This window comes from Camelus dromedarius, chromosome 19, assembly GCF_036321535.1.
Source record: "Camelus dromedarius isolate mCamDro1 chromosome 19, mCamDro1.pat, whole genome shotgun sequence".
NCBI classification, from domain to species: Eukaryota; Metazoa; Chordata; class Mammalia; order Artiodactyla; family Camelidae; genus Camelus; species Camelus dromedarius.
Genome location: NC_087454.1, coordinates 25,313,340 through 25,340,823, shown reverse-complemented (window position 1 = coordinate 25,340,823; position 27,484 = coordinate 25,313,340). Strand labels below are relative to the sequence as shown.

Here is a 27,484-nt window from a genome sequence, read left to right as displayed (position 1 = left end):
ATTTATTGAAGTGATTATCCTTTTCCCATTGAGTATTTTTGGCTCCCTTGTCAAATTTTAGTTTACTGTATACTCAAGGATTTATTTCTGATCTCTCAATTCCACCTCATTGGTTTATGTGTCTGTTTTTACACCAGTTCCATACTATTTACTACAGCTTTGCTGTAGAGCTTGAAATCAGAAAGATTTGTTCTTTCTTGGGATTGCTTTGACTATTCAGGGTCTTCTGTGGTTCTACACAAATTTTTTTTTCTATTACTGGGGAAAATGTCATTGGAATTTTGATAGGGATTTCACTGAATCTACAGATGGCTTTGGGAAGTATGGAAATTTTAACAATATTCATTCTTTCAATTCATGAACATGGGATATCTTTCTATATATTTGTGTCATCTTCAGTTTCTTTCATCAGTCTTACTGTTTTCAGTATACAAACCTTTCACCTACTTGGCTAAATTTATTACTAAGTATTTTGTTGATGCTATTGTATATGAAATTGTCTCCTTAATATCTTTTTCATCTGTTTTGTTGTCAGTGTATAGAACTGCTACTGATTTCTGTACGTTAATTTTATGTCCTGCAACTTTACTGAATTCATTTATTAGTTCTAACAGTTTTTTGGTGGTGTCTTTTGGGTTTTCTACATATAATATCATATTTACCTGCAAGCAAAGAGAGTTTTACTTCTTCCCTTCCAATTTGATGCTTTTTATTTATTTTTCTTGCTTGACTGCTCTGGCTAGGACTTCTAGTTACTTCATTTAATAAAAGTTTTGAGTGGTTATCCTTGTATTGTTCCTAATCTTAGAGAAAAATCTTTCAGTTTTTCACCATTGACTATGATGTTAGCTGTGGGCTTGTCATATATAGTATTTTATTATGTTGAGGTATATTCCCTTTATACCCAAACTGTTGAGAGTTTTTATAGTGAAAGGATGTTATATTTTGCCAAATCCTTTCCCTGCATCTATTGAAATAATCATATGATTTTTATCTTTAATTTTATTACTGTGGTGTATCACATTTATTGATTTGCATATGTTGAACCATCTTTGCTTCCCAGGAATAAACTCCACTTGGTCATGGTGTGTGATCTTTTTTAATGTGCTGTGGAAATTGGTTTGCTAGTATTTTGTTGAGAACTTCTGCATCTATATTCATCAGGGATATTGACCTATAATTTTATTTTCTTGTAGTGTCCTTCTCTGGCTTTGATATCAGGTTAATGCTGGTTGGGCACACTCTCTTGCTCACTCTTGGATCATTCACTCTAGGGGAAGTGAGTTGTCATGTGCAAAGACCCATGTGGTGTGCAACTGAGGCCTGCCAACAACCACGTGAGTGAGCTTAGAAATCAACCCTCCACCAGTCAACCTTCCCTTCAGAAGATACCGTATTTCCAGCCAGCAGCTTGTCTGCAGCCTTATAAGAAACCTCATAAGAAGCAGAGGGACTCAGCTATGCTGTGCCTGGATTCCTGATCTACAAAACCTGTGGTATAATAAATGCTTATTTGTTTTAAGCCACTCAATTCTGGAGTAATTTGTTATGAAGCAATGAATAACCAATATATTTGTCTTGCTCAATTCACAAATGACGTCATACTTATGATAATACTATATATTTAAACGTGGGTTAAAATATAGTTCATTATAGATACATAATAGGAAAAGACATCTTTTAAATAACTTTCTGCAGTACATGTTTTTCCCAATACACACATATCAAAATGCATTAATTTTAGAAACTACACTTTAAAAAGCATACTTACTAGATCATAGTTATAGAGAGGTTGACATACTTTTTCTAGAGTGTATAAATATTTGACATTATCTTTTGATTCATTTGCTGTATCTGTGATTCTTGCGTCCAAATCACGCCAATTCTAAGGAAAAAAATGTATAAGAATCCTATGAAACAGCCAAATATACCAGTGTGCTAAGGCTTAATAAAGAAATTCAAGCTATCTTCCCTAATCATACATGTACTAAAATAGTATACACTTAAATGTGAATGATATATCTTTTTCTTACATATATTTAAGACTTAAAGTTATTATAAACACCTTAAGTGATTTACTAACACTGAAGACTGTTTATAATTAACACCCTGTTTGTAGGCTTAAATTGGACCTGCTTCTGCCTGGAGTGGCTTTTCTAGGTTAGTTGTTTGTGACATTACATTATTCTGGGTCTTCAAGAATGGGCTAAGTTATTAAAACAGAGCATTATTCCAAGAAAATATTCCCTTCAGCAAAGTGAACTTTCCATATTCAGCAAGAATGTGCAGAGATGCTCAGGGACCATGGTGGGTTGCCTCATACAATGTATATAACAGATGATTAATAGCCATAGTAATAAAGGACTACTAAAGTCAGTACAAAATAATATCTGGAATTTTTTAAATGGGGGAAAGATATCAACAGACAATTCATAGGAGAGTAAATGCAAATAGCCAATAAACTTTAAAAGATGTACAATTTCACTATTAATAAGGAAAGGCAAAACACAACAAGCCATTTTCCACATGTCAGACTGGCAAAAAAAAATTTTTTTTAAACTGATAGTAAGTACTAACAAAGTTGTGGCGTATATACCCTGGGAAAATACTTGCTTGTATGCATATAGAAGCTTTAACTGTAGTAATGTTTGTGAACACATAGAGAAGGAAATATTTCCCTCAAAAAGTTAAACATGGAGTTACCATTTGACCCAGAAATTCCATTGTTAGGTATATACCTAAGAAAAATAACAACATATGTCCATGCAAGAATGTGTGCAGCAATGTTCACAGCAGCATTACTCATAACGGCCAAAAAGTAGAGACAACACAAATATCCATAAATGGATAAAATGTGGTATTATCTATACAATGGAATATTATCCAGCTATGAAAAGGAATAAATACTGATCCATGTTACAACACAGATAAACCTTGAAAACACTATGCTAAGTGAAAGAAGCCAATAGGAAAAGACCACATAGTATATGAAATGTCCAAAATAGATAAAAAATGTCCAACAGAGATAAAAAGTAGATTGGTGGTTACTTAGGGCTAACGTATGAGAAGGGATACAGGTAGAGACAGGAGATGATAGCTAAACGGTGGCAGGGTATCTACCTGAGGTGAAGGAAATGTTCTAAAATTGATTGTGATGATGGTTGTACAACTCTGTGAATATACTAAAAACCATTGGATTTTACTCTTTAAACGGGAGAAATGAATAGTATGTGAATTTTATCTCAAGCCTGTTGAAAAGAAGAAAGGAGACAATTTTTCTAAAAGCAGGAAAATGACTAGATAAAACCTGGTGCGTTAACATTCTGGAAAACTACACAGCTTTATCTGACAGGCATAACTCTCCAATGTATGCTTTTCGGGGGAGAGAAGCTGAAGAGAAACAGAGTATGACACTAAGTAATTTTTAAAAATTAGAAACACAAAACAGACATATATTTTTAAAGGAAGAATGAAGAAACAGAAAAGGACCTGGAAAGAATCAAGCCAAACTGTTAATAAATATGACCTCTAGGAAAGGACGTGGACTAGTGGGGATGAGATGTACATTCTCAGAGGTCATTTTTGCTTTTGACTTTCCATGTAGTTCTTTATTGCAATGAACCTCTATTGACTACAATTTCAAACACAATTTAAAAATAAATGGCAATCACCCCACGGTAGTATTGTCAAAATTGGTGTGCAAGATATTGAGAAATAAATCTTCATTTCTATGCTTCCTTTTCCTCTCCTGGAAGTAATTAAGGTATATGAGATGGCCTTACTCAAAGTTCAACACTTCTAAATATGTGATTTGAAGCATGTGACGTGAGGAAGCAGTTCAAGGATAATTTTCCAGTTGGTTGTTCTGAAGTATACCAAACTTTAAAATACAAGGCCTTGTACCTTTAAGAGTTTGGAGTGTGCAATATTAAGCACATTTATGACAGCCTTACAACTTGGCCCTTTAATCTGTTCAATGATGTAATTGAATTTGGCTGACATGCGTTTCCAGTGCTCTAATTCGGTGAGTGGACCTGAGTCATCAGCTTCTTTTCTCATCTGCTCGCTCTCAATAAGTATCTGCAACCAAAAACGTTCAGATTACAGAAATGTTTCTTCTGTTAAAACCTCATTATTTGCACCTTTTCAAAGAAACTTAAAAGTATAAATGACATCCAACACTGAACAGTATTTTTAAAAATCTTAGAAAACTAAGACTAGAAGGGAATTTCTTTACCATAATAATTAGTGTCAACCAAAAATCTATAGCAAACATCATACTTAAGGATGAAATTTTAGAAAATATCACTTTAAAACCAAGGACAAGACAATTCTGCCACTATCATCACCCACTTCTATTCAGCGTGGTCATAGAGATCATACAAGAAGACAAGTAAAATAAAATATATAAGAATTGGAAAGGAAAAAACAAAAATGCCATAATCACAGATGGAGTGGTTGGCCACAGTTCAAAAATATGAGACTATCTAAAGACAAACTTTTAGAATTAATAAAAGTGAACAATCCAGTAAGGTTTTGTGTATAAATATCAGTAGCATTTCTTTACAAGTCATCTAGCAATCTAAAAATGAAATTTCCAGAAGGACAGCATTTGCTACAACAAGTAATAACAATGATAAGATATCTAGAGATAAACAAAAGAAGTGCAAGATCATTTTGGAGAAAATCAGAAAACTTACTTTCAGCACACGAAAGGAAACCTAACTAAATGGAAAGACACTCCATGCTTATGGATGGAAAAGCTCAATAATATAAAGATGGTGATTTTCTCTCGATTAGTGCATACATTCAATGAATTTCCAATCAAAATCTCAACAAGATTTTTTTTCTCATAATACTTAACAAACCAGTCTTAAAATTTATGTGGAAGAACAATTAACCAGAAATAATCAATGCAATTTTAAGGAAAAATACTGAAAGAGCTGCCATACCAAATGCTGATTCAGCAAAAAGCTACAGAAATTAAAGCAGCATGGTACGAGTGCACAAAATAATTAGACCAACAGGCTAGACAAAGGGATCTAGAAACTCAATAGATATTACACGCTTGTTTGGAAAGAATGGACTATTAACACGTTGATCACCATGTCACCTAAATCTGGGTGACAGTTGTGTTTCCTCAGAGGCACCCGACCCACAATGGGTGATTAACATATTAAACAGTTCTGGGACAACTGGCTAACCATATGGGGAAAAAAGCACAATTAGATTCCTACCTCACCTTATACATACATATAAAAATAATTCTGGACAGATTAAAAAGCTCAATGTTAAAAACAAAATGATGAAGCTTTTAATGAAAATGTAAGAGGTGGGGGTAAAACTATAAAGAAAAGCATGGAACTGAACATCATAAAAGTCAAGAAAATGCTTACCAGTAGAGTGAACAAAAGGGAGTTAAAACTGGTAAGAGAAATGCATGGAGATTGCACGGTGCTGGTTATGTTCTATTTCTTAATTTGTGCAAAGGTTACACAGGTGTTCATTTTATAGTAATGTGCTCATTTTATTATTAATTTTATTACTCATTTATTGTTCATTTTTGTATGTTTCAATATCTAAAATAAGTTATTTAGGAGAATATGTTCATAACACTAGAGTAAGAAAGTGTTTCCTGAGTAAAATACAAAAAAGCACAAAGTTTCTAGTCACTGGAGATAGCTAAATTGAGGCTGGATTACCATTTGTAACTAATATATTTACATTAAAATGTAAAATTTCCACATGACTAAAGATATCATACCAAATGAAAATTCAGGACACAATGGGGACTAACAAAAGATTAACTTTCAGAAAATATTATTTAAACTCCAACAATTCAGAAAGATATCATTGAACAACCTGAAAGAAAACTAGGTAAAGGATATGAATAGGCAATTCAACAAAGAGGAAATCAAAATAGCCATTAAACATGCTCAGCCTCAATAGTGTTCAGGGTAATTCAAAAGAAATCAAGATACCAGTTCACACCCAACATACTGGCAACCATTAAAAACCTGACAATCCCAAGTGTAAGGAAAGATATGAAGACCCAGAAACTCTCATTTACTTCTGTAAAAATGCACAAGTTAATATAACCACTATTTGGAGGGCTTTGCAATACCCAGTAAAATATCTATATACCACTGCTCTCAGCAATTCCCTGGGAAACTCTTGAACACATGCAAACAAGACTTGAACAAGATATTCACTGAAAATGTATTATTATTGTTTTTAATTGAAAAAAAAGTAGAAACAATCATCTTTTTGAGGGAACGTATGAATAGACTTCTCTACCTCTTTAAACAGAGGATACTAGACATAGTTTAAATGTCTCCTAAATGTCTGGAAATCTATATAATAAACTAATTTGTTCACAGAGGAATACCAGACAATAGTTAAGTGAATGAATTAAATTTACTTGTACCAACATGGATGAAAGAGGATGTTAAATGAGGGGAAAAAAAAACTGTAAAAGGGATTATAATGCTATTATACCATTTATGTGTAAAGATTTTAAACACAAATACATATTTTGCATTTTATATATATAACAGTGATTTCTGCCATATGGCAGTTACTTTAAAAAATGTTTATGTAGTCAGATATGTCAGTTTTTTCCTTCATGGCTTCTGGGTTTTATATCTTTCTTAAAAAGATATTAATATAATCCTACATTATATTCTGGTTCATGTATAGTTTTTGTTTTATTTTTTACATTGTATTTTTAAGGTTGGACTTATTCCTTCAACATGTTTTTGAGATTCATTAATGTTCTATTTTTTTTAGTTTTAGCTTTCATATTTATGTCTATGATCCATCTTGAATTAATTTTTGTGTATGACAGATTAGGGTTAATTTTAAATGTAATTTTTGAAAGATCTCTCCCATTTCTTGCACTGATTCTGCTTAATTGGAGGTCATTTGCTACAACTGCCCAACTTGACTTTCTTATTTCAAGTTGCTAAATCTCCTTACGTCAAGCTATTTTCTTTTGCTTGCTCATTATGAAAGAAGATCTATACTGACTGATCATAATAATTGGAGAAAATCTCCTCGGCCATTGTGTAGGACACAGCTTGATTTCCACAATGGGTTACAACTCCCCCTTCCTCCGGTGGCCTAGCAGGTGGCTGCAGGAATCCTCTGCTGGGCAATCATCCAGTGGCACCTGGAAGCAAATTCGGTGGCCAGCACTCCAGGCTTTGGTGGAGTTTCCAAGGTCTTCCAATTTTTCTACTCCAACTGCCATCTCCCTCCTTCTAACAATTCTAAGAGAGGTAAAATCAGAAATGCTTTCCTCTAACTGTTGCTTGCTCAAGATTTTTCTCCCCTAGTCCTCATTCAGCTGAAGATTTTCTTCTCTAGTTCCGTTGTCCTACGCTCATGAACTAGAGATCTGTGAGTTGGCTTCTTTCTGTTTAAAGCAATTACATAGTATCCAGTTTTGGGCAGCGTTTGTAGTGGAAGTTGGCATCTCTTAGAATGTTGACACATACCACATTCCTGTCAATGCTTTTCTTACTGACAGAGAAAATGTATTTGGCCAGAGAACTGCACACTTGCCTCTGTAGTACTGATGTGAATGAGCCTAGTTTGAACCTCTCTGTCAACACAGACAAGTTGACAATTCCACTGGTCAACCCAGATGTATTTATTAAGTGTCTGGCAGTGCAGCTATATTCTCTTCACTGTGTCCCTTTCCTCTCTCATGAAGAGCATGAACAATATATAAAGTATTGGAGCTAAATGCTGGCTATTCTTTATTCTTCATAATTTCATTTTCAACCCATATTGTTACTACGATTTCCTCCTTGAAGTAAGAAATGTCTTAAAATTGATTTTACATGGTCCATAGGGAACAATGATCTTGCACTAGAGCCAAGAACAGGCTGAGTCTTACAACAGAATCTGGAAGACTCCTCTTCCCTTTAGTTTTAGGGACAAACTGCAGTGAGCAGGACAAATGAGAACTACGACTCACGTCTGATGAAATAACTCAAGTCGGCTTACCTGTTCGATCTGTTTATACCATATCATCAGGGCGTCCTCTAGCTGACGAACAGTTTCTGAATTGCTAGCTGCAGCTGTCACTTCTTCAAAGGTATGCAGTTTGGAAAAATCAACATTGTCTATCTTCTTTAACTTAACTGTTCCCTCAATACTTAATCTAGCACCTAAAAGGGAAAAAATTATATTTAAGAAGTGTTTAATGTCAACATATTAAATGTCAAAGTGTAGTTTCAAGTTGTAATTACTAAAATGTTAGGGATCTAATACTTTATAGAAATACAATTCTAATTGATCATTAGATTGTGACTGGGTGATCTGTTAATGAAATGTGTATTTTAACAATATGAAATAATACAATTACATATTTTTTAAAAGTTTATAATAAAAAATATATTTTTAAATATGGTAAAAAGTTTTCACAGATAATATAGAAAGAGAATCCTCCTTTTACAATGGAAAATAAAAAAGAAAACATATCTTACTCCTGCTAAGATCCCTGGAAAGAGAGATTCTAATGATCTGATAGCTTATCTCTAGGTCTCATAATTACTTTGACATCTTTTAAAATGAAAAATTTTCTCTAATGCTTATTTTTTAGTAACATATCTTATAGTTAATTTACTCATTTTTAAAATTTATTTAACATTAAATGTTATACTTACCATCTAAAAATGAAAGGTACCTGTTGATGGTTTCAGTGAAAATATGTTTTTCAGATTCTCCTTGCTTGGACTGGTTTAAAGCACCCCAATTATTTGTTGCAAGAATAGCTGGTAGAAATATATTTGCCAGCATATTCCTAATCCCAACTAGGAGTCCCTTTGATGCATCCAAAACAGTAAATAGCACATCCTGAAAGGGTGGTGTTCAAAGGTTATTTTATATGCTGACCCCATTAGAGAACTGAAAATCATAACCTATTTGTATTGTTAATACAATAAGCATAGATAACACAACTTATAAACTACTAGGAAAACTTAAGAGGTTGTGAATATTGTTGAGTTCTAAAATCAACACACTTATATTCTGCCGCCGTTTAATCATTCACATGCTTGCTCATCAAGTGAACACTTTCCCAGGTGCTTTATTTTCTGCACAGGGAAGGAGATAGGAGTCTGGAGTCTAAACTATGTGAAGGAAATAAAACTTAGCCGCCAGCATAAAGAAAGTTCTCAGTTGAAAGTTGCCCTGCCCATGAAAAGGGGACCAGAAAAATTCATGTCAGTCCCAGGAAAGAGCAACGCAACTAGCCCTCTACCCAGAAATTTGGATGGAAAAAAAGATTGCTCAGAGTATACAAACTCTCAGCTATAAGATGAATAAGTTCTGGAGAATCTGTACAGAATGGTGAATATAGTTAGCAATACTGTACTATGTACTCAAAAGCTGCTAAGACAGTAGATCTTAAATACCATTAACCAAAAAAGGGGAAAAAACGGTAATTATGTTAGGTGATGGAGGTGTTAGCTATGGTGGTAACCATATTGCAGTATATGTGTGCATTAAATCAATTCTTCATACACTGTAAACTTACATAATGTTACAAATTATATCTCAAATATAGCTGGCAAAAATGTTTAACTATATATGAAAAAAATTTTAAATATACCTCATGAATATTTTTAATATTTATAGCAACATCATTGTGACAGCGAACAAAAAATACACACAGTCCTTTTAGTTTCTCTGGGGCTGCGTTGTCTACATATAATCTCATCATTTTTGCTCCTTTGGTTGCTCCAGCAATAGTTCGACCACATTCTGAAAACAAAAGTCAAGAACTTAGCCTATGATCATGTAACTGATCAAATGTGATAAATCACTGTGGATCTTACAGCTTTGTTCTCTGCTTTACTTTACTATAAGAAGTTTTCAATACGATTGTAGAATAAATTTTTTTTTGTCTGCAAAAAGATGCCAATAATTGCAAATCTTAAACTGCAGCCTCCTCTGGTGCCTTTCCCTGAGTTCTGCACTTTGCTTCTTTTGGCCTAGCCTCAGGCAGGGCCTTCATGCAAACTCTTCTCCTATTCTATCCTCAACCCTTTGCTTCCCTAATTCCTACTAATCTTTCAGATCTCAGCTGAAATGTCACCACTCAGGGAAATCTTCACTAACCCACCCAAGAAGATCCTGTCCTCTACTAAACACATTCACAGCACTGAACTTATTTTAAATCCTTCCTTGAAATAATTTCAATGCAAATTTATCGTTTAATTAGAAATATTTCTCAATGTTTAAAAACTATTAAAAATATGAGAATTCTGTTAAATGGCTGGTTCCAATTTTAAAGATACAAAAATCAACAATCTTTCCATTCACAACCATAACCAACTGAAAGTACGATAAAAGAAAATTTTAAGTTCCCATCACAAAACCACAAACATCTTTTGTGTGCCCAGCCCTCCTTCCTTTGGGTTTAGGGGATTTCTCCTGCTCTGTGATTCCGGAGGACACCAGTGTCAGAGCCCTGCAAGGGTGGGCATGTGAAAACTAGGCTAATTAGACTCTCTGCAAGAATATAAACCTTGAATGCAGACGCACAAAGGTAACAGGGGATTTGAGAGATGTCAATCTACTGATGAATCCTAAAGAAACTGCCCTGAAACCCATGGAAATGATCTATTCCTGTTTTTCCCAAGGCCTAGTAGTTCAAATAGTTCTGAATTTTGTGAACTACCCAAACATTTTAAATTTTTTGCTTACATAAGCCACAGTCTGTTTCTGTTGCTTGCAGCCAAAGAACCCTGAGACATGGTATGTAGCAATGTGAAGCTCAAATGCTCATTCATGGAGGTCTGCACAGAGCTACCTTTACCCTTAATATCATCCCCTTTTTCCTGGATAAGAGAACCTGAACTTGTCCCATTCAGCAGTGTGTACATACACTCCCAGGGAGACAACTGCTTCTCTCAGCCTCCCTAGCCTGTAGGGTAGTCATGGGACAGAATTCTGGCCAATAAGACATAAACAGCTTGAGCTTTCCTAATAAAGGGGAGAAGCGTGACTAGCAGAGCCCTCTCCTGCCTATGCCTTGAGCCTGAACATGATGTCTAGAGCTTCATCTTGTAACCACGTAGGGCAAACATGAACACAAAGCAACATGTTAAGAATGGCAGAATAGAAAGAAAAAAGCATCTGGGCTTCTGATGGCACTGCGGAGCACTTGAACCATTGCTAGCCACTGCCTACCTTGTTATGAGAGCAAAATAGACTGTTTTTTTAAGCCACTATTAGGATTTCCACTACTCACAGCTGAACATATTCCTGGCTGATGGAGTCATCATAGGAAAATGGCTTCTAAAACCCCAAATGCAGCTGTACTATGGAATACTATACAGCATCTTTTAAATGAGGCAAATCTACATTTAATGACATAAAAAATGTCTAGGCTATACTGTCACATCCAAAAAGTAAATTAAGAATAAAATGTGTTATATAAGTATATTTTGAAAATGATAGTGTTTATATTTGCATGCATATAAGAAAGACATGTTGAAGAATATTTACGAAGTTGATAAATGTATTATTTTTAGAAGTAGCAAAAACAATAATTAAAAGTATGTATATCCTTTCTTCTGGCAATTCCTCTCCTGAGAATTCTTCCTAAAAAGTCTTCTTAATCAACACAGAATTAACTTTAATGATATTCATTGATGCATTGTTTAAAGGAGCAAAAAGTTGTAAACAACCTAAATTCTAATAATAAGTTTTGAAAATAATAGTTACATCAGCTTAATGAAATACAGTGCAACTGTTTAAAATTTAACTGTAGAAGTATATCAGTGACATGGAAAAGAGAACACTACTAATTTTTAAAAGCTACCACAGAATAATATGTAGAGTTGGATCTCATTTTTATAATGCATCTATAAACTATTTTTGTTTTTTAGTTTAAATAAACTGAAAAAACAAAGAGGAGGCATATCTCAGGTAAGATGGTCCCAAAATAGGAAATATAATGTTTTTGCAAATAATTGAGAGAAGGCTGAACAAACTCTCATGGCTATTGAGTTCCTTTTTCTTTCTGAAACTGGACTATAATCTTGATGCATAAGACTTCTAGGGAGTGAGGCAAAGTTTATATGGCACTTGCCCTGAGCCTGGCACATACCATGGTCTTCTCAATCCCATGAAGTAGGATCCACTTACAGATGAGGAAACCAAGGCCTGGAGAGGTTAAATAACTTTCCCAGTGTGACCCAGTGAGTCAAGAGTTGACCACCTCACTTCTGACCACCTCTAGAACCAAGCTTTAAACCAGTGTGTGGCACAGTGTCGACCTGTGATCCCCTCCTCCCTCCAGGCCCAGGGTCTGCACACCTTGGATGGAGGGTGTGATAAGCATTTTAAGAAAACAACTCCTGGTCTGGGGTAATCCTGCACATATGCCAGACAGGACATCCTGTGTAAAAGACATGGAAACTTTCATGTTCTGTTGCTACTGCCGTGAAATCCACCCTGAGCTCCAAACTTGGACTAAGGCTATTTAGAAAGATAATTAGGGCAACAGGGTGTTGGAATCCCGCAGGGCACTGAGTATGGGGGAAGTGGCTTCCTTCTCAGGCCTACCTTGGCCTCTTAAAATCCCATTCAGTACCCAACTACTCCCATGATGCTTTGCCTCCTCGGGACCCTGAGGGCTGGGGTCTGAGTGAATAAGCCATAGGCATAGGCACTGCCTGGAGAAACAAGTCATTGGGCTGCTGAAGTCTGCAGTAACCAGCATGATCCCAGGAAGGTCAGCAGTTTGCAGTTACTTCCAGCTGAAGAATGCACTTCCCCCTTCTCATCTGTCTTGTGCTTTCATAAATTTTGACAAAGATCTATGAACAACCCAAAACACCAGAGTGGGTACAAGGTCAGCCAACCACAAAGCAGTCCCAGCTCCCAGCACATCTGGAATACGTCAGATGCCACTTACGAGCCACCTTGGTGGTTCAATGCAGCAGGAATGCCAAAAGTCGTGGAAAGGTGGAGGCAGAGGGAGCCTGTCTCAGATCCACCTTGTCACTCGAGAGCATCTTGGAGAGCTCTGTGTGTTTGGTGTTCTAATCTCAGCACAAAAGGAGGGGTCTCACTAGCTCTACATTCTTGGATTTGGCTCAAGATGAATGAAAATTATACATTCTCTTTTTGTTCAAGCTTGAGAGTTTCATTATTATTATTTATATTATACCCTTCCAAAGAATATTTGAGGCAATTTATAATAACAACAAATGCCAGGTACTGAATGTCTGCCCCCAATTTTTAAAAATTACAATGCATTGTATATAAATTGCAAAATAGGGTCCAATTCTACAAATTATATATCCAGCTCTGGATGTCAAGGAGTCAATGAACCTTGAATATGTCTTAGACTGGCAGCAATATTTGTAATTTGGGTCATTAAAAACATTTAAATTAGTGATCAAAAGATAAAACTATATACATAGTGGTGTACACAGTGTATGTATATGTATGTACACATATCATACATACTGCATATACACATGTGAAAAACATATATGTAGGTATACATATATATACATAAAACAGAAGTTATAGAAGGATATTCACCAAGGAGTTAACAGTGATTATTCTAAGTGAGTGGGAATGTGGGTGGAGGTTTTAATCTTTCTTCTAATTACAGACATTTTCTTATCTTTCTATAATTTTCAGCTACTGTTTTAATTTATAATGTGTTATGAAAATCTGGACCATACAATAATGTCCCAGGATAAGAATTGTGAGAGTCAGAAAATCCAGAGAGCAGATCCAGCCACCAATTATGAGTTTACATATTTTGTTGGTGAAGAATTAAATATATTAAATAATCTGGTAGAAATAGGAGAATTTAATCAACAGCTGTGTTTTACAACGCAAACTTTAAATAAGACAGGAGTTTGGAGAAGAGTGATGGATGTGATCTGGAACACTAGGAAAGCTCTACAGAGGATGCATGAGGTAATGAAGAGGAGGGGCAGGATTTGGCTGGGGGGAGAGAAGAAAGGCACTTGGAGACAGTTTGGGAGGGTGGAGAAAAGGGTACAGAGATGACTTGGGTATATACAGAAAGCAATGAAGAGACCAGCTTAGACGGACCAGCAAATTCATACCTAACAGAATAGGAGACCAGACTAAACAAGTTCTGTGTGTCCAGGTTACAAAAGGCCTTAAGGGAATAAATGAAGAGTTTGGACCCAATTCAAAAGCAGGACAATAAAAATTTACTTGGTGGTAGTGAGTAGTGTGGATGTCAGAGAGGGACTTTGATAACAGAGGTACTGGTTTTCTGGAATACTAGGGCAAGCATGAGGTAGGAGCCTAGCCTAAAGGCAGCAGAGGAGAAAAGCAAGAAAAGAACCAACAGAAGGGACACAGTGAAGGTAAAATCTGCAGGATTTAGGAGGTAAGTAGTCTAAAACTAAAGGATTCCATATACCTAGTTATTAAGACAAAAGTTTAATACCCTGATAAAGTATCATTCTCTGGAATAACTGAACAGTAGGGGAAGTGAGATATTCCAACTGCCAGCTGCAGCAGACACCAGATGCTGACCCAGGACCAGTGCTGACCCAGGACTACAGGGAGCAGCTGCTGAGCTTTCTGGTGGTTTCACTATTTCTAGTCATCTGACACATGTGTACACAATGGCACCACCTGTTTCAGGGAAAATGTAATTAAACTCTAGGGAAAATGTGTCTTCCCAGGAGAGGTCAATGACTTCTTTAAAGATACTTTCTCCTTAAATCATTACAGTAATGCTGTAAGCTCCTGGTAAATTTTCTTTATAAATACAGGATTGTCCATGTATAAGAGAAAAGATAAGCTGCACTTAAACATTCATTAATGAATAGCTGGCACATTACCCTTGCAAAGCATCCTTACCAAGACCAGGTACATCTCCTTCTTGGTACAAAAATTTCAATGTCTTACAACCATCTTTCATAAAAAAAACATTAAATGCCTCCAGCTGTTAAATAAAAGAGAAAATGATCATCAATAAAATGACTAGGAAATAATAAAATGAACCAAGCCCTGTGCTAGGCATTTTACATACCTTAGTCCTCATCATTTTGTAAATAAATGAGGCAGGATTAGAATCAGAGGCAGGATTAGAATTCAAATTAATTTAACTCCAAAATTACCTGGAACATAGGGTGAATTCTATTTCCAAACCTTCATTAATGATCTACATATATAAGTGTGAAGCCACTTGAGTGACCCTGCCTCACAGAATCTTTCAGGGGTAAACGGATGAGTCAACTGGAGGTAAATATAAAGAATTATTACTAAGAGAAATTATTTTTAAAAGCTGACTCGTGGAACAGCAAAACTTGCGTTATTAGCTAAATGTTTTGTTTGACTAAATATTTGAGTAATTACGTTTTCAGCCAATGTAATTTGACCCATACTATAGCCAAACTAATATAAAAACAAATTATTATAATGAGTCTTCCATATTTATGAGCATGAATTTAATTACTTACAAGTCAGCATAATCATCTTAAGTCAGTAGAAAACTAGGCCACATAAACAAAAACCCTCACATATCTCTTGGGAAACACTAAGTTACTAAACCGCCTGCACCTAGTCCTGCTGATTTCATACACAAATGTCTCTCTTGGGCAGTGGGTTTCCCTTAACTTACTGACCACTTACTGCAGGAAGCATCTCAGGTCTGGCAAAGCCTCTCCCCCAAGGACAATAGTCCTCAAACTTCAGTATGCATCAGTGAGGCACCTAGGGAACCTCTTAAAAATACAGAATACTGGGCCTGGGAATCTGCATTTCTAAAAAGTTCCAGGTGATGCTGCTGCTGCTGGTCCTGGGACCACGTTTGGATACCATCAACCTGGGAGATGAAATGGAGCTACAGACATTTGCAAAATTCTAGTCCTTAATTTTCTACTCCTCCATCTCACACATAAACTTGACTCTCTTGCAGAGCTACAATCTGAAAGATATAAAAGCTGCCGGCACAGCTATTCTTGCCCAGCTCCATACTTTCATGCTCTATCTGACTTTTATGACCCATCAGCTTTGAATGCATCCAAATTCTCAAAAGTAGACCATATGATTGTGATAAAAAGACATCTCAACATCAAATATAACTAATTCTGTTTTTTTAGGCACATTGTACTCCTGAGACCAGCAGAGTGAAGTTGTCATGGGCAAAAATCCTGACTGCAGAGTAAAAATTCACTTACAATACTTAACATTTTACAAATAGTTCATCTGAGCTTCACCACAATCTTGCATTCAGCTTAGGTGGAATTACTATGACCCTTTTGAAGAAAAGAAAACTAAAGCTAAAAAGAATTTGTGTGAAGGACCCAAAGACACATAACCACAAGTGAAGAACCTGTAATTGGACACCAGCCTTCAGCCTCCAGGTCTGTGCTCTTTCCACAAAACTGTGCTGTGCCCATCTTGACTTTGGAAAAGACTGTCGTGTAAGCCAGGAGAGCAATCCCAGTGGCTACTGTGAGCAGCGCTGAATGAAGGGAGCAGTAAAATGGGGAGCAGCAGAAGCCTGAATGCCAATGCAGCAGAAACGTCTGTATTGGTCAGGGTTCTGGGAAGCAAAGGAGTCACAACAAAGGAGTTTTGAAGGAACTTTATAATAATGAAGCGATTCCAGAGGCCAGAGCGGGTTTAAGGGAAGCTCTGGCACTAGAAGCAACTACAGGACTAGCAACAGAGGAAAACCAGTACCACCCCAAGGCCTAGAAGCGCGAGCATGGGGGAGCAGTGGGGTAGCTGGAAGCAGGCTGAGAGCTGGAGCTGGGGGATAGGGACTGCTCAGGAGGAGCAGCAGTTAAGGGAAGACGCGGTCACGGCCAGAAATGTGACAAAAGTCAGTGTGCCATATATTACTATAGTTAGGTTGACCATATAAGTTCATCATCCAACACTGGGGCCCTTTTAGGAGTGAAAGGAGGAACTGTTAATAATTACGCCAGAAAAGTAGGCATAATCCAGGACTGTCCCTGGCACACAGAGACATATGGTAATCACCTCGTTGTTTTTGACTAGATTCATGCAGTAGTCCCTGTTCCCTAGTTCTATTTATGCAGTTTGTTTTTCCATCCAAATGATCTACACATGTACTTTACATAACCTGTATGTTTAAAATGTCACTCTATCTGGGCTTCACTATTCCTCTAACTTCTGAAGCCATTTTGAGTTAGAACCTTAGCTCAATCCTAGTTGCTAACTCTCCTCTTTTCTTTCTCCACAATAGTAGAACAAAACTAGAAATATCACCCAATAAGCTATAATTATTTAAAATAAAGCTTCTCTAGTCAGTTAAATTCCAACCTTCTCTTCCTAAATGTTTTGTTCACAACAATTCAGGTTTCTTAATTCAATCACTTATCAAAAAGCAATTAAAAAATAATGATAAAACAGACAAACTTACAGATGGGCAATCCAAAATCAATTCTTCAACAGTTGTTAAGTCCAGACCAAGCGTTTCTGATAGAATTTCAAATATATATTTATATGAAGGGTCAATTTTCATTTTTCGGCTTTCTCTTGCATCTCTAAATCTTGCCTAAAGGATGAAAACCACGTGTAAAAGAATTGTTACTATGAAGGTAGATCACCAAATATTTCATTTGAAATAAAAGTGACACATATGAAAAATGGTATTATAAGCAAAACCTGTCTCTCTTTCAATGTTTCCTGCAGACTTGGAATGCCGCTCATACTTCGGCGATATCTGGATGAACTGCGCGAAGACTGCGAGAGCACATCAGACAACATTGACTGGACTATTCGGGGCGGAGGCCTAGATCGAACCCTATGTGGATAGGCCTCATCATCGTCTGGAATAACTATCCTTTCATCAGAAGAAATGAGGTTCATATAATCACTTAAAGAGTAAGTAGGACCTTTCTCAAAAAGAGAGGCATTGTCTTCCTCAAAGGATGCTCCTTCTGGAAAAGGTGGAGCCTCTCCACTGGAAGGAGGAGGAGCCTCTTCTTCTGGAGGGGGCGGGGCCTCGTTTCCTGGATCCGAAGGGGCAGCACCTTCTGAATCTGGAGGTGCTGCATCTCCTGACGAGGGAGGTGCTTCTTCTTCCGGAGGGGGTGGGTCACCTTCTTCAGCACTCATTTGTCCACTCCTTCCACCTGCAGAGCCCCTTAAACTTCAAAACCTACGGATTATAAAATGTTTTCTTTTAAAACTGTTCAATAAATTGAGTGTTGTGTGTTAATTTACCCCTCCTCTGGAAGCCAGACAGGTAGCAAAACTGTCTGTTTCTCCCATACTGCATCATCTAAAGAAACTGAGTTTACAGGACTAGAGAATTTTTTTTAAGTGGACCAGCACACGCACACGCTCTACATGCTCTACATACACCTCTGGGAGCTTTTTCAAAGTGTGAGTGCTCCTCCTGATTATGATATAACCCTAGGGGACTGCGCTCCACACACATCCCAGCCCTGTCATAGTAACCACTGCAACTGATGGGAGGGCCCCTGTCTTCAGGTATGTAAAAAGGGCTACAATCTAGCGTCTATCTTCTTCACATAAGAGTAAATTTACTTGGATAGTAAGTAAAAACCTCTGAGTTATTATTGGACACAACAAAGATCTAAAATACCCAGGAGCTGTGTGTGCATTACATCCTTACATTTGAAACTGGCCTGGAGGAGTTAGTCATGCCATCTATAATAACTCAGGAAGGAGTATGATGATATATATTAGTGAAGTCATGTCAATGACCTGTCACTCTGCTCAAATTTATGCTTTTGAATTCTGCAAAACAATTCATTTTACTCAGTAAAAGAATCATGCCTTCTCTCAAAGGATATTGATAGGCACTGTCTAGTTTCTGAAACCAAAGCAAAATTTACTTTAACTTTAATAAATGGTAAAATACATGTACTGACTGAGCTTAGTCAGGCTAGAGGGCTTCTCCATGGGCAATCAGTGCTATTTCTAGAGCCACGCAGTAACTTAAGCCATTACAGAGCCACTATTACTTAAGCCATCAAGGAAGTGCTCAAATTGAATCATGATATTTTGTTCAAGTAATCAAGAAAGTATGCAATAAATCTTAATGAGTTTTCCATCTAAAAATGGCTACTGTTTAAGTGTTGGCACAGATAAAATTTTCAGAAAATGTTATTATCCAACACAATTCATTCCCTGGGGATTCCAGATAGTTAAGATTCATGGCACATAATTTCAGAACTAGAAAATAAACCTTAGAAATCATCTAGTTTGACTCTCCCTTTTTACTGATAATGAGACTAAGATCCAGAGAAGTTACAGGTCTCACCCAGTTACACAGCCAAGAATGGTCTTTCTAAACTGCAGACCATACCATATCACGGCCCTATTTGAAGTCCAGCTTTGGATGCCAAACACAAACACTTTCTTATGTCCTCCAGGGCTTTCCTGACTTGGTTCCAATCTCTCTCTTCAGTTTCCTCTATTGCCTTTGCACTCCGTGCTGCCTGCAGTCACAGCTATGCTAGCAGTTCCTGAAGTAAGTACTGTTCTCTCACCTCTAGGAGCTGGCAAGGAGTGCACAGCCTACGAAGGGAGGTAAACACACCAACAAACACTTATAATTTTACTAGAACCAGTCAGTCTGCACAAACACCTGTAGCATCAGAGGAGAAAGTGCAGGAAGAAAATCTCTAAGAAGAAGCTGTCATTTAAGACGAGTCCTGGTAGGATACATGAGTTCTGTGCAGAAGACTGGGGAAGTAATATCAATTGTCAGCAATTAAATGCCCAGTTCCGTGCTTGATGAGATATATAACTGTGCTTGATAAATAAATATGGAGAAAGAAGGTAAATAATATTATATTAGTATTTACCATACTTAATACATTTAATATGCAACATATATATTTGATGACAAATTGGAATTACAAGGGAGTAATCATAGCACTCCTAGATCATGTCTGAAAAATCTCCTAATCAAGAATTCCTCAAGTTTATAATAAAATACACTGAAAGAGGTCATTGTGAGTTACTCTGCTCATAGAGTAATCTAATAAACATAGTCTATAGCCTCAATTCAGGTAAAGATATTTAAATATAACATATATATATACTTTCCACCTCTATGTGAGTCTCCTTACCTCAGGTTCCTTGGGATTTTAATGTAAAGCTGTTCAAGGAAAGAAAAAAAATGCATTTAATTTCTGAAACTTATTAGAATACGCCTCCCAAAATACATGTTCTATGTAAAGAGCTCAATTTGTGCTCTATGAATTGAAGGCTGACATATATATTTCAAGCTAAGGACAGGATAAACTCCTGCTTTGTGAACATGAAGAATCTTTATGGTTACGGGTAGTTGCCTGTGAACACCTGACTAGAATTAAGCTAATAATCAGGTATTAATTACCGTCATGACTGAGAAACAAATTCTAAATAACTTGTTCTGGTTTAATTTTTTTTAAGTAAATCATATATCTGAGGGATTTGCGGTCAAGATGGTGGAGTGGTAGGACCACGAGTTTGTCTCTCCTCGTGACTACAGTGAAACCACAACTGAATGCTAAACAACCATAGAAAAAAAAAGTGGAACCTAGCAAAAAAGACCTTCTACAACTGGAAACATAAAGAGGGAACCACAGCAGGATGGTAGGAGGGGCATGCTCACGATATGATTGGGCCCCATACCCCCCAGGTGGGCTACCCATAAGCTGAAGATTTGTTAAGTCACAGAGGCTCTCCCACAGGAGTGAGTGCTCTAAGCCCCACACCAGGCTCCCCAGCTCGGGTCCTGGCATTGGGAAGAGCAGACCCCAGGACATCTGGTTTTGAAGGCCAGGGGGTCTTGACTCTGGGAGCCTCATGGGACTGAGGGAAACGGAGACTCCATTCACTAAAGAAGTGTACATGGAAACTCACGTGCACCAGATCCAAGGGCAGAGGCAGTGATTTCATAGGAACCTGGGCCAGACCTGCCTGCTAGATTTGGACGGTCTCCTGGGGATGTGGGGGATGGCTGCAGCTCACTCAGGGGACATAAAAGCTGGTGGTGGACATTCCAGGAGTGTTCATCTATATGAGCTTTCCTGGAGGCTGACATCTTGATTGGATCTTTAGCACCAAGACCTAGCCCCACCCAACAGCCTGTAGGGAAGCCTCAGGCCAAACATCATACAGGGTGGGAGCACAGCCACACCCATCATCAGACTTCCTAAGCCACAAAGGCCTCTAGACACAGCCCTACCCACCAGAGGTCCAGACCAAGCTTCACCCAACAGTGGGCAGGGACTGGCTCCTCCTGCCAGGAAACCTGCATAAGCCTCTAGTCCAGCCTCATCCACCAGGGGCAGATACAGGAAATAAGAAAACAATAATCCCAAAGCCTGTGGAAGGAATCCACAAACACATAGAAAGACAGACAATATGAGGCAGCAAAGGAGTATCTCCCAGGCCAAGGCACAAGATAAAATCCTAAAAGAAGAAATAAGTGATGAGGAGATAGATAATTTATCTGAGAAAGTTTAAAGTAATGATGGCCAATATGTTCAGAGAACTCAAGAGGAGTATAGATGCACAGAGTGAAGTTTTTAGCAAAGAGTAGGAAAATATAAAGAATACCCAAACAGAGCTGAAGAATAAAATCACTGAAATGAACAATACACTAGAAGGAACCAAGAATAGACTAAATGAGGCAGAAGAACGGATTAGTGAGCTAGAAGACAAATTATTGGCAATCACTACTTCAGAACAGAAAAGAGAAAAAAGAATAAAAAGGAATGAGGATAGTTTAAGAGAACTCTGGGACAACATGAAGCACTCTAACATTCGCATTATAGGGGTCCCAGAAAGAGGAGAGAGAGAGAAAGGACCTGAGAAAAATCTCTGGAGAGATAATAACCAAAAACTTCCCCAACTTGGGAAAGAAAACAGTCACCCAAGTCCTGGAAGCACAGAGAGTACCACGTAAAATCAACCCAAAGAGGAAAACACCAAGGTGCATAGTCATCAAATTGACAACAATTAAGGATAAGGAGAAAATACTAAAATTAGCAAGAAAAAAGCAATGAATAACATACAAGGGATCTCCCATAAAGTTATCAGCTGATTTTTCAGCAGAAACTCTACAGGCCAGAAGGGAGTGGCACGATGTAGTTAAAGTGATGCAAGGGGGAAACTTACAACCAAGAATATTCTATCCAGCAAGGCTCTTGTGCAGACTTGATGGAGAAATCGAAAGCTTCACAGATAAACAAAAGCTAAAAGATTTCAGCACCACCTAACCAGCTTTACAACTAATGTTAAAGGACCTTCTCTAGTCATCAAACCGTAAGAAGAGAGAGAAAAAAAAAAGAGACCTACAAAAGACTGCTTTGGCTGTTAGGGGTCTTTTGTGGTTCCTTATAAATTTTGGAATTGTTTGTTCTAGTTCCGTGAAGAATGTCACAAGTATTTTGATGGGGGTTGCGTTGGGTCTGTGGATTGCTTTGGGTAGTGTGGCCATTTTGATAGTGTTGATTCTTCCAATCCAAGAGCACAAGAAATCTTTCCATTTCTTTGTGTCATTTAGGTTTTCAGAGTACAGGTAACCTCCTTGGTTAGGTTTATTTCTAGGTATTTTGTTGTTTTTGATGTAATGGAAATGTCTCTGCCAGTTATAAAATCCTGGTTTTTGAAATGAAAACAAAAAAGTGAATGAAGGGCTGCAAATGGCAAAATATCCTTCTTTTTTATGGGTGAATTGTATTCCATTATATATATATATATATGCTGCATCTCCATTATCTATTCAACTATTGATGTGCACTTAGGATGCTTCCATATCTTGGCAATTATAAATAATGTTGCTGTTAATTGCAGGGTGTATGTATCTTTTTGAGTTAATTCTTATTTTGTGATTGGCTTTATTCCTTTGATAACTATGTAAGTTTAAAAAGCTAAAGCTCTCAATGTTTAGAAACAATGAACAGTGTATCTATGTAAATTTAAAAATATATGTGCAGTTAAAAAAAAAAAGATCTATCAAGCCATAAAAGACATAGAAGAAACTCAAAAGACATACTACTAAATTAAAGAAGCCAGTCTGAAAAGGCTACAAACTGTACAATTTCAACCAAATGACATTCTGGAAAAGGAACAGCTACAGAAACAATAAAAAGATTGTGGTTTCCAGGGATTTGGAGAGAGGGAGGGAGGAAGGAATGAATAGATGGAGCACAAGGGATTTTTAGGGCAATGAAATTATTCTGTATGATACCATAGTGGCTACATGTCATTATGCATTTGTCAAAACCCAAAGAATGTACAACATCAAGAGTAAACCCTAATGTAAACTATGAATTTTGGTTGATAATAATGTGCCCATGTTGGTTCATCGATTGTACCAAATATGCCACACTGATGAGTGATGTTGGGGGTAGGGGAGCATATATGTGTGGGTGGGGAAGACTATGTGGGAAGTTCGTATTTTCTGCTCAATTCTGTTGTGAACCTGAAACTGCTCTAAAAGAATAAAGTCTATTAAAAAATTTTTTTAATCATGTATCTGAGATTCTCAAAATAAATCACTGCCATTTTGCAAAGATTTTGCTTAGAGAAGGTGTAGAATTCTTCCTCTAGTGAAATAATTTGAGATGCATTTTCTACATGGTTTTCAAATGTCAAATTGTACTTGGCACGCAATGAACTCTAAATATAAAATATCAGCTTACCACTTCCAAAGGCTGATGCAAGTATTTAACTGTAAGTTAGAAAATGTCCACAACTACTTTATTTCGCTAAAAATTGTAGCAAATTTTTTAACAGATTACATATTTGAAATAGAAAAATCTTCGTAAATATAAATTAGCTTCCTATATATATACACATTTGTATGTCTGTATGTATGCAAGTGTTTGCAATAGAAAAAGAGGAAAACAAACACACTTCCTGGAAACAACCAAAATGTTCCTTAATAAAGGACCCAGTAATTATACTGCAGTACTCTGTTCAATAAAGTTTTAATGTAGATATTAGAAATAAAAGTAATGAAGTAGAGTTGTATATACAGATCTCCAGAAAGATCTCCAACATATATTGTCACATGGAAAAAAAAAGGCAAGGTAGTACAGTGCATTGCATAGAGATACCAACTGTATAAATGTTTTAAAGTGTATGTATGCGTATATATACTATTTCATCTATTCTGAGATGCACACTTTTAAAAGGTTTAATTGGCAACTTTTTTTCTTCCTCACATTTTTTTACTTTATGCAGTTATATACGATACATAATTTCTATTTATGTAATTGCATAAAATTATAATCAATAATTATTTACATTTGTTCAGATGCATTAAAAGCCTTCCAGGGAGGACACACAATAAATTATTAACAATGATCACCTTGAGTGAGAAAAGCTGGAGGAGGGAAGTTGGATAAGAGTTGTATTTTTCCATTTGATAACTCTGTATGGTTCTTTAAAAATACAATTATGTGCATACCTTACTTGTATTATGTCTATATTATATACAGTAACACATACTATGTGTTTATATTTCTCCCCTATATATCTTAGGACTTAAAATTTAGAACTTCAATTCCTCTACGAATTTTAGGATTTAGCAAGATTACTTCTGCAATGAAGAGTCAGGCCTTCACTCCAAATATTCACATCATAAGAGCACAGAAGGAATGCAGGATAAACACTTTTTCGTCTTCTCCTTCCTCTTCTCCCATGTCCCCCCACTCCCCAAACGACTTGCTGCCACATGCAATCGTTTTAAATTCCCACCACCTCTTCTAAATACAATTTGGAGGTTCATTGGACGTCCACAAAGTCATCCCTAGTCATTCTCACTGGGAGTAATATGTGGATGTTAGACTCCTGCACGTACAGGAATAATGAAGAAAGCAAGTTGCACGCTTGTGTGCTAAGTGTGCAGCCACTTCAACCACACCCCTTTCTCGTGCCCATTTCTGTAACTCCATCCCTTCACGCATTAGTTCATTCCTGATTATTGAGGGTGTTAGGCATGCTTGGCTGCTGTGGCGACCTGTAAAACTAAGAAGCCCCTCCAAAGCAAAACGCACGTGGGGGGAGGGGCATACAGGGAGGTCAACTTCAAGAAAACGTGAGTTAACAAACAGCTGAGAGAGGCTGGCAGGAAAATAAACTTCTGGGGAAAAAAAAAACTTGGGGGGGAGGATAATAGATCAATGGTAGAGTGCATGCTTAGCATGCATGAGGTCCTGGGTTCAATCCCCAGTACCTCCATTTAAAAACAAACAAAGAAACCAAAAAACTTTACAGAGACGATGATGACATTTGAGTTGGGTCTGAAGAGCTCCATGAGAAGACGGGAGAGTACTGTAGCCAGAAGATGGGTTTAGTGGGGTGCAAACGCAAGAAAGCAGCGAAGGCACAGCCTGCTTGGGAAAATTGGCAAATTTAGCGATGAGATTTTCGCGGTGAAGGGGAGAGAGGAGCAGAAAGTAAGTCTGAAGGAACAGACATTTTGTCAGTCTTACTTTTGAACTCTTAAAAGAGGTGTGAAGTCACTCAGAAGTCCAGCATAGAGACTGGGACTCACAAACGGCGGGGAATCAGCTGTGGGTTGCGGCCGGTGGGGAACTGGGCAGGTCGGGAGGAGCAGTTGGGAGGTGGGGTGCTCTCACTCCGGTTCCCCCATGAGGGAGGAAAGCCGGCGGGGCCTCGGCCGGGCCGGGAATCCAGCTCAACGCGCGTCCCCGACGGCACACTCACCCGCCGCTCCGCTCAGCTCCGCCGGACGGCCCCGGTGCTGCTCCTGCGTGGCCTCCGCGACCACCGATGCCGGCCGTTGGGAGTCCAAAACCGGTTCTTTCCGCGGCGTCCCGCACAGGCTACCGCAGGCGCTGCTCCCGCGGCCCAGGTTCCTCCCCCCCCCCCCCCGCCACGCCTTCGGCCCGCGGTCCCCGCCCCCACGCGCTCACGGTCTGGGACTCTTGTCCCACGGGCCCGAGAAGTGAAACATTGTTTAGAGGCCCCAGGCTGCTGAAGGCGCAGCTGCGTATAGATGGAAATTTCGAGGAGTGGGGCCTTGGGAGGATTCCAAGGTATGCTTTGAGGGGACTGACACGGAAATGCGTAAATATATAAAATACCTATGACTTTTCTAAGACCATTATATTTTCTGAAGTTATAATAGTGTCTCCCTAGAGAAAATTAAATGTTTTCTTTTTTTAATTTTTAAAATTATTATTATTTTTCCTGGTAATCCAGAGCTTCCTCATCCTCCACCTTCTGGCAACTTGGCGTGGTAGGCTTGCCCTTTGCCAAGAACACGTTCACGTACCCCGGCTCCTATCGTTAGATGAGTCTACACGCTTTTCAGTCTGTTTTCAGTCTCCAATGTTGAAATCTTCTGCTCGGAAACCTATGACTGGTACTGTAGGAAACAGAAAGACTCTGAAGAAAACGGACTACATTTCAAAGTCCACCTCCTCCCTTTTCCAGTACGTTTCTCTTTTTCCTGTACCCATCTGACATGGCGTGATGGGTCTCCATTTTAAAAAAAGGTGTTAAAGTCAATCTTTGAATGTAGAGAAGATCAATCTAAAGTGAGGACTGGAAGATATGCCAAGTGAAAGAAATACATATATAATATATAAATCACAAGTAAAGTTAAATAAACCATGGTCCATTTATATTAATAGATTATATGGTATGGCGTTATGGGAGGAGGCAGTCCCTGTGGGCCTAAGGGACTCTGCCATCTTGCTGAGAATGCCAAATTGCAAGACCTGCCCTTTGACCCCCTTGACCCTGTTTCCTTACTGTATAGGCAATTAAGTGGGTGACAGCACCCATGGTTTGCCTAAGGAGCAACTGCTCACTTCCCAGGGGCTAGGGGACTAACTTGTTTACTGCTTGCTACAAAAGATGCTGGGCTCTTATCCCTAAATTCTCAGCTCAAAGCTCACTGCCTGCATCTGGGCTCATACTCTTGCCTAGCAGGCCTTGGGGCCAGAACTGGCCTGCCACATGATACTCCTGTTGTTTGCTGGGCTGTGAGTAACAAAGAGTCTCTCAGGTCTATCCTTGTCTCATCATCTAGTTTTGACACTTACGGAGTTGTTTATCTTTGCCAGGCTTAATCCTTGCCATCTTTCCAGTCAGAGGTATATCTATATATTCTGATGTAGTAAGAAACAAATTACAGACTATCACATCCCTTAAAGGGCCTTAAAGATAATCTATATGGCTTAACCTACAAATTCCTCTTCTGAAAATATATTCTAAAAAGATAATACTAAACATGGACAGACCTTTTGTTCTAAAGATATGCATTGCAATATTAGGTTTGTTAGCACCATAATCCATGCAATAGTTTCATTAACTCTGGGAGAAAATTAGGTTCATGGAATATTGACAAATGATAGCACTCCTGAGGATGCCTGAGATACGGGAAAAGTACACCTTCCACAGTTTTCTTGAGGCTTAATAGAAAGAAAATACCATGTAGCATATATAAAACATTGAATGGTTATACTGCCCAAGACCC

The 27,484-nt window shown here is 37.8% G+C and overlaps 1 protein-coding gene across 1 annotated transcript in view; it reads right to left on the bottom strand.

Annotated features, from left to right (window-relative positions):
* The window catches only part of DNAH8 (dynein axonemal heavy chain 8), a 211,713-nt gene extending 193,587 nt beyond the window's left edge, over positions 1 to 18,126 (bottom strand). The window contains exons 1-8 of the mRNA XM_010977286.3: positions 17,665 to 18,126; positions 17,420 to 17,554; positions 14,884 to 14,968; positions 9,623 to 9,774; positions 8,676 to 8,865; positions 8,014 to 8,177; positions 3,904 to 4,080; positions 1,772 to 1,885 (exon numbers count right to left, since the gene is read on the bottom strand). Of these exons, the coding sequence (XP_010975588.3) occupies positions 1,772 to 1,885; positions 3,904 to 4,080; positions 8,014 to 8,177; positions 8,676 to 8,865; positions 9,623 to 9,774; positions 14,884 to 14,968; positions 17,420 to 17,554; positions 17,665 to 18,117 (1,470 nt within the window). The 5' untranslated portion in view covers positions 18,118 to 18,126. The remainder of the gene's footprint in view (positions 1 to 1,771; positions 1,886 to 3,903; positions 4,081 to 8,013; positions 8,178 to 8,675; positions 8,866 to 9,622; positions 9,775 to 14,883; positions 14,969 to 17,419; positions 17,555 to 17,664) is intronic.
* Positions 18,127 to 27,484: the final 9,358 nt, after the last annotated feature.